The sequence below is a fragment of the Scylla paramamosain genome, chromosome 8 (genome assembly GCF_035594125.1).
Source record: "Scylla paramamosain isolate STU-SP2022 chromosome 8, ASM3559412v1, whole genome shotgun sequence".
NCBI lineage: Eukaryota > Metazoa > Arthropoda > Malacostraca > Decapoda > Portunidae > Scylla > Scylla paramamosain.
The window spans coordinates 16,414,540-16,422,039 of record NC_087158.1 but is presented as its reverse complement, the minus strand read 5'-3'; the positions used below and the strand labels follow the sequence as shown (position 1 = coordinate 16,422,039).

Sequence of the window (7,500 nt, the reverse complement as noted above, 5' to 3'; positions counted from 1 at the left end):
CCCCTCTTCCTCCTTCCTCTTCCTCCCCCTTTAAAACCCCTTTCCTCCTCCTCCTCCTCCTCCTCCTCCTCCTTTAATAGTGTACCGTAAGGAACAATACAAAAATGAAAAAAAAAAAAATTTGCTTCCTTAGTCTCTAATGCACCTCACCCTACATCAGTTCAAATACTCTCTCTTACACCCCTTACACCCTTTACCTGACACCTACACTCCTCATGACACACCTGCGACACCCCACACACACCTGTCATTGGCCTTATCACCTGTCACCTTAACCCTCAACTTGCTTTCTCCACTTGTATTTTCCTATTCAATGCAATCACCTCCTTATCAGTATCAGGTATTGCATCTCTCACCTGTGCAGTGCTCGCGGTGCCTTCGTATCTTCAGTCAGGTAATTAGTCATGCGTGCCTTTCATTACGTGACTCAGTGAATTAGTTTTTCAGTTACATTTGCACGTCACTACCTGTATTAATTTATGTATATGTTATGCCTTTTATTAGTTCTTTTATTCTTTACATGCTGATGCAGATAGAAATTAATAAAAACAAAAAGAATTAAAAATAAAGCCTTCTTACAGCATGTGCCGCTTCCCAGAAAGACAGACGAGAACCAAAATAGTCAGTCATTATCTGTACGTAATCTAATCTTCAGTCTCTCTTATTCCACATGAACATAAGAACATAAGAAATAAGGGAAGCTGCAAGAAGCGACCAGGCATACACGTGGCAGTCCCTGTATGAAATATACCTACCTATTTCCATCTATTATTCCCATCCATAAACTTGTCTAATCTTCTCTTAAAGCTTTCTAGTGTCCTAGCACTAACAACATGATTACTGAGTCCGTTCCACTCATCTACCACTCTATTTGAGAACCAATTTTTTCCTATCTCCTTCCTAATCCTAAATTTTTCAAGCTTGAACCCGTTATTTCTTGTTCTACCCTGGTTGCTGATCCTAAGAATTTTGCCTACATCCCCCCTATGAGAACTAAACCTTCTTCGACCTTCTCTATTTATCCCTACCAGGTGTCCATCTACCTATTCCAGTCCACCCACACCATTAATTCTTTCACCCGACTAATCTCAACTACTTCCATCTTACCATTACGTTCACAGGTACATTTATGATCAATCACCTGTATCTCATCACCTCTCCTTATCTGTACGTCCTTCACCACCAGCCGTCTTATCTGTCCACGCGACACAAAGGAGCAGAAAAAGAATAAACAGCAGCATGCCCTTTGGTCCATACGAGACTCTCAGATGAACTACACTAATGTAAAGTAAGGGACGAAGGTTAGTAAAGGCAGAAGGATCCTCCCCACCTACCCGTCTTGTACTTACCCATCTGCCTTGAATGGGGCGAAGGTGGGAGCCATCATTCCCTTGAAATTCAACCGAGTCTGCAAAGAGTTCCCATGTGAGAGAGAGAGAGAGAGAGAGAGAGAGAGAGAGAGAGAGAGAGAGAGCTTTATCAGTATCGCCATTATTACCAGTGAGCTATGAAAGTAAGAAAATGTAATGCAAGTAGCGGTGTTACATTACCATCTTGTATCCGTGCGGTGCGAAGCGTGACTGTCTGGAAGGAAGAGAAACAGTGATTAGTAAAAAAAAAAAAAAAACCTCGGAATAAAACAAGGATGAAATATCATGCAAAGACAATTATAAACTACATTACGTACATAAAAAAAAATATTATGGAGAAGCAAGTTCAGTGCAGCATTTTCTCAAACCGTCAAGGAAATCATAGCAGAGAGAGAGAGAGAGAGAGAGAGAGAGAGAGAGAGAGAGAGAGAGAGAGAGAGAGATGGCTACGAACTTTTGCAGCTAAAATTTGTTGACTGGTGACAGGCTGCCTTGTGTTGCCAAGCTGCCCTCTCCCTCTTCCTCTCCCTGTACCCTCCCACTGCTCTCCCTCGTCTCTCACACTTCCTGCATTCATCACGGAATGCTGACATGACACCCACCTCGTGACAAATGAACAGACAGAAAAATAGATAGACAGGTAGATAGGTTATGAGGGCGCGGCAAGGTCATATGTCGCCGGCTTGAGTAGAAGAGAGGGCTGCCGAGACCCTCCACCACGGCACCACCCCAAGGAGTCCCACAACACTACCCCTCCCAGCAAACAGTGATTGGCCTCCTCAGTGTCTTTGCATCTTATCTCTACTTTTGACAAGCTGTCGAGCACGTTACTGTGGTTCTAAAGAGTATTTTAATGATTCTACTTAAAGTTTAATAATGATTCTGCTCTCTTAATGGAAAAAAGAAAATATCATAAGAAGCAAACATACAATTTCTAGTGGATTTGAAAACAGTTATTATGAAAGACTAAAGCGTTTAAGGACAGAGTATAGTAATATGATATATTAAATGACTAGTTATATAACATTTGGTATTTCTCATTGCAAACATTACTAGGCAGCTATAGACTTGTGTTTCAATTACCAACACGTTTACTGTTTAATTAAGATGTCCTCTGTTCGCTACAGATGGTTTTCTTTCACTACAGATAGTCTCAACTTCCTTCACACACACACAAGTAAAATCGAACCTTGAGGGAATAACGTGAATGAGACTGAACAAGGCTATGCACTTACCTATCCATGAAGGAGAGAGAGAGAGAGAGAGAGAGAGAGAGAGAGAGAGAGAGAGAGAGAGAGAGAGAGAGAGAGAGAGAGAGAGAGAGAGAGAGAGAGAGAGAGAGAATGTAACAAGTGCCAAAGGAGGGACCTAAGAGAGATAATTTAGCTCCTGAAGTTAGCTGGGTACGACCAAAATAGTGAGGGTAAGGAACTCAACCTGATACGCTGCTGCTGGCGACGCTGCCTCTGCCACACTGCTGCCTGCCCTCTCCCTCCCTCTCTCTCGACACCCTTCCTCCCTCGTATTCTCTCTCAAGCCGCTATCTCTCATTTCTCCCAGACGTGCCATTCCTTGCCATCTAGTTTTTGCTTAGTCTCTCTTTCTTCCCTCAAATGCCTTCTTCCTACATCTCCCTCTTCCTCTCCTTTCCTACCCTCCCTCTGTTTTAACTGTCTCCCTTTTCACCCTCCCATGTCCTTCCTCCATCTTCCTATCCCTCTCCCTCCACTTCCCTCTCTCCCGCCCCCACGGCACAGACTGGTTGGCGACAGCAGTATGTCTCACTCCCGTTTTCCTCCCCTGCGGTGAGGAGAGACTCAAACATTCTGTCATACCACACCTCTCACTCTCATTCTCCCAGCGGCGTCGTTAAGCACCAGTCAATGTCACAATGTTTCTGTTTTACCCTTTAGTTCTTTTCTCTTCTCTTGTTACTCATTTATTTGTTCATGCATGATTGTTTCGAAATATAACTGCATTGTTCATCTCTTACTATACATCTCTATCTAGTTCTTATTTTTATCCCATTTATTTCGTAACTTTTTATGTCTATCCTATGCAATCCTAGTGTTCATCTTTATCATCATACACTTTAGTCTGTCAGTCTTTCAATTCCTTAAACATCACATGTATTATTCAGTCATTACCGAAGAATTTGGCAAAGGGTTGTAACAATATTTCGAGGCAAACCCAGGATAATGCTGTACAAGATAACATATACCAACCCCCGATACAGGGAACCTTGACCTAGCCTCCTGTGTTTCCAGTGTCTACAAACTTCCCTGATTCCCGCGGTCATCCCTCACTCAATGATAGGGAAGCAAGAAGGAAAGAAAGCCAAGATTAACGAACAGGTATTGCAGGGCCACGTCAGCTCACCTGGGGGACGTAATTACACGGGACGATGATGCTCTGCCACGTAGCTTAATTAATCAACATCACTTTTATCATCCCTGACCTTCACCTTCACCTTCACAAAGTCACCTGTTCATCTCCCTCACTTTCACGCGTCTTATCTTATCACATCGCCTGTCTCTCCCTCACCTCTCCCTTACCTCTCCTCCTCTCCTATTTGTCTCATTCCTCCACTTTTCACTTTACTTCTCTTCCTTCTCTTCCTTCCTCGTTCCCTTTACTCGCTTGTCTCTCCTTTTCTCATCACATCACCTCTCCCTTGCCTCTTTCTTATCTTTCCTCTTCTTCTACATATTCATCTCATTCCTCCACTTTTCAGTTTACCTTCTCCTTTTTTCTTGATTTTTCTTATCTTTATTCACTCGTCTCTCCTTTTCTTATCCTATCATCCCTTCCTTCCTCCACCTTCCATCTCCCTTCCTCTGCCTTCTGTTCATACCATTCCTCCACACATCCACTACATTCTTACCTTTCTTCCTCTTCTCTCTCTTTACTCACTCGTCCCTCACTCCTCTTCTGTCATACCACTCCTTCCCTTCATTAACTCTCATCTCACCCTTTCCCTCAATACCTAACCACTCTCCCATTTCCCTCTTCCCTTACCTTACCTACTCCTACATCCCTTCCTCGTCATTCCTCATCCTTCACTTTTCCCTCCTTCCTCGCTTTATCAGTCTTCTTTCTGTTCTTACACCCTCCCCTCCCCTTTAACTAACCACCCTTTCCCATCTCTCCGTCCTCCCTCCCTCCTCCCTCCTGCCCGCCCTAATCAGCGGCAGCCGTGCAAGTCGTAACAAATCGTAACCGTAGCCGTATTCGTATAAGTCGTAACGAACGGTATCCGCATCCGTCCCTGTAAATGCATCGAATCGTAAGTCAAGGCATTTGCTTGTGAATGGGTCTGATTAGTGTTGATGTATCTCTCTCTCTCTCTCTCTCTCTCTCTCTCTCTCTCTCTCTCTCTCTCTCTCTCTCTCTCTCTCTCTCTCTCTCTCTCTCTCTCTCTCTCTCTCTCTCTCTCTCTCTCTCTCTCTCTGCCGCATGATCCTCCTCCCTGCAGCAAGGTTACGTTGATTAACAGGAAGAGGGGGTGAGGGATGGGGAGGGGGACAGAAAAGTATGCAGGAGGGGAGGAAAAAAAATAAAGGTGGGGAGGGATTAGAGGAATAAAGAGGTGCAAGATTAATTAATAAAGGGAGGAATGGAAAATAGGATATGCAGGAGTGAAGAAAAAAGTGAAAGAGAGAGAGAGAGAGAGAGAGAGAGAGAGAGAGAGAGAGAGAGAGAGAGAGAGAGAGAGAGAGAGAGAGAGAGAGAATACACGAGAACAGATACCAGAAGACTATTACTGTCTGTAACGAGGATATCGGTTTATCTGTTTACCACTATTAGTGAACTGCGTGTGGAAGAACATGATTAATACAGAACAAGGCTCTCTCCCCACCAACTTCTCCCTCTGACATGTCGGCTGGAAAATCGTTAGAAGAGATCACCATGTATCCTGCAAAAAATACGTATATAGAAATTTCGTAGTAAAGAATGAAGAAAGGAATTTGAACCAAACTACACTGCCACTAGCGACGATGTTTTGGCACGTAGTTTCGTATCATCAGCGAATTTAGTTACTTCTGACACAAGATCGCTTCCTAAATCATTTATATATAAATTATGAAGGTGTTGGCACTAATGCTGACCACTGAGGCACACCACTACTCGATGCTTCTCCACTTAGAATAACGCGTTGCTTAAGGTCTGAGAGGAAGTTCTTTGCCCACGCACATGAACGGTCTCCTACTCCATGTGATCACAATTTTAAAATCGGGCTGCTGAGAGGAGCCTTATCACATACTTTTTGGAAGTCCTGGTAACTTATATCATACGGTACCCGGACAACGTACTTCACATATAATTATATCGTTAATAAAAATCTAACGTTAGTCAGGCATGATTTGTTACTACGAAAGCCGAGCTGGATATTTTCTTTTAGTTTATTTCCAAGAAATTCTACCATTTTGTCTCACGACTTTCTCGAATACTTTCATTACGACTGACGTGAGACGGCAAAATATCGAGAGCCCTTTATGCACACTGAGTGGGATTTGAACCTACGTGGGAAGATCCCATCTGATTTCTAATCAGACACCTTAACCACTGGGCCATCACTGCTCTGTGAGAGAGATACACACAAAGACAACAAGGACACACACACACACACACACACACACACACACACACACACACACACAGAGAGAGAGAGAGAGAGAGAGAGAGAGAGAGAGAGAGAGAGAGAGAGAGAGAGAGAGAGAGAGAGAGAGAGAGAGAGAGAGAGAGAGAGAGAGAGAGAGAGAGAGAGAGAGAGAGAGAGAGAGAGAGAGAGAGAGAGAGAGAGAGAGAGAGAGAGAGAGAGAGAGAGAGAGAGAGAGAGAGAGAGAGAGAGAGAGAGAGAGAGAGAGAGAGAGAGAGAGAGAGAGAGAGAGAGAGAGTGGAAGAATAAGAAATAATATATAGAAATAATATAAAGAAAGAAGTATATACCATGAATTGGAGAAAGTGGGAGAAAAGAAATGAATGAAACAGTACAAATAGAAAGAAGAGGAATAAGAAAAAAATATACAAGAATAATATTAACATAGCAAGGGAAGGTTAAGTCGAGAGAGAGAGAGAGAGAGAGAGAGAGAGAGAGAGAGAGAGAGAGAGAGAGAGAGAGAGAGAGAGAGAGAGAGAGAGAGAGAGAGAGAGAGCACAAGAAAGAAGCAAGGTAAGCAGAGGGGAATGCAGCACACCTGAGGCGGAGCACAGGTGTTACCGGAAGTGATTACGTCATCCTTCCTTCTTTTCCCTTCCTTCCTCTTCCTGTTTCTCCTCCGGTTCCTTTACCTTCTCTTCTCATCCATTATCTTCTGTTCCTATATTATTCTCCTTCTCTTCCTCGTATTTTTGTCATCTTTTCTTTCCTGTTGTCCTCTTTCATTTCCTTTCCGTCTACTATCTTCTCTTCTCTCTTCTCGTTCATCTTTCACTCTCCTCTTCCTTTTCTTCCTCCTATGTTTTATTTTCATCTTCCTTTACTCTCTCCCTTTTACTTTCCTATTTTCGTTCCTACCGCACTCTTTTCGTTCTTGTCTCCTCTCATTCCACCCACCTCTCTCTCTCTCTCTCTCTCTCTCTCTCTCTCTCTCTCTCTCTCTCTCTCTCTCTCTCTCTCTCTCTCTCTCTCTCTCTCTCTCTCTCTCTCTCTCTCTCTCCGTTAATTTATATAATATTTACGAGAACATTTTGCAATATTATTGTTATTATTATTATTATTATTATTATTATTATTATTATTATTATTATTATTATTATTATTATTATTACCATTATTACCATTACGAGCGAAGCGAAATTATGTTCAGGCGGGTGGGTCTTGCGCGGCCCAGCACAGCCATCTATCTCCTAGCTTACAAAAATGATCTGAAGCAAGAGGCCGACTGCTCGCGACGGAACTCAACATATGATAAAACATTTTTTATTTTTTTCCAGTGTTATGTGATACAGGCTTCACCGCTTCTACTGAGCAGGGTTGAGAGGCAACTTGCAAAGGAAGAATGGGTGTCTCGCATATGATTTCTCAATAATTACCATCCCATTCTGTTGAAACATGTGTACCTAATTGAGCATATCAAAATGAAAAAAAAATATACATAGCGCATGTACAAACGCCTCACAGCAACTC

At 42.9% G+C, this 7,500-nt stretch overlaps 1 protein-coding gene and 1 non-coding gene across 3 annotated transcripts in view; both read right to left on the bottom strand.

Annotated features, from left to right (window-relative positions):
* The window catches only part of LOC135102865 (N-acetylneuraminate lyase-like), a 43,819-nt gene extending 40,906 nt beyond the window's left edge, over positions 1 to 2,913 (bottom strand). Inside the window, exons 1-3 of one of the 2 annotated variants that reach the window (XM_064008454.1) lie at positions 2,808 to 2,913; positions 1,551 to 1,584; positions 1,350 to 1,408 (exon numbers count right to left, since the gene is read on the bottom strand). In XM_064008454.1, the coding sequence (XP_063864524.1) occupies positions 1,350 to 1,408; positions 1,551 to 1,553 (62 nt within the window). In that variant the 5' untranslated portion in view covers positions 1,554 to 1,584; positions 2,808 to 2,913. The remainder of the gene's footprint in view (positions 1 to 1,349; positions 1,409 to 1,550; positions 1,585 to 2,807) is intronic. The other variant, XM_064008453.1, reaches the window with a different exon arrangement.
* Positions 2,914 to 5,869: 2,956 nt separating this feature from the next.
* Trnas-aga (transfer RNA serine (anticodon AGA)) lies at positions 5,870 to 5,951 on the bottom strand. Its single transcript has one exon. It is a non-coding gene; the product is annotated as a tRNA-Ser (tRNA).
* Between the last annotated feature and the right edge of the window lie 1,549 nt (positions 5,952 to 7,500).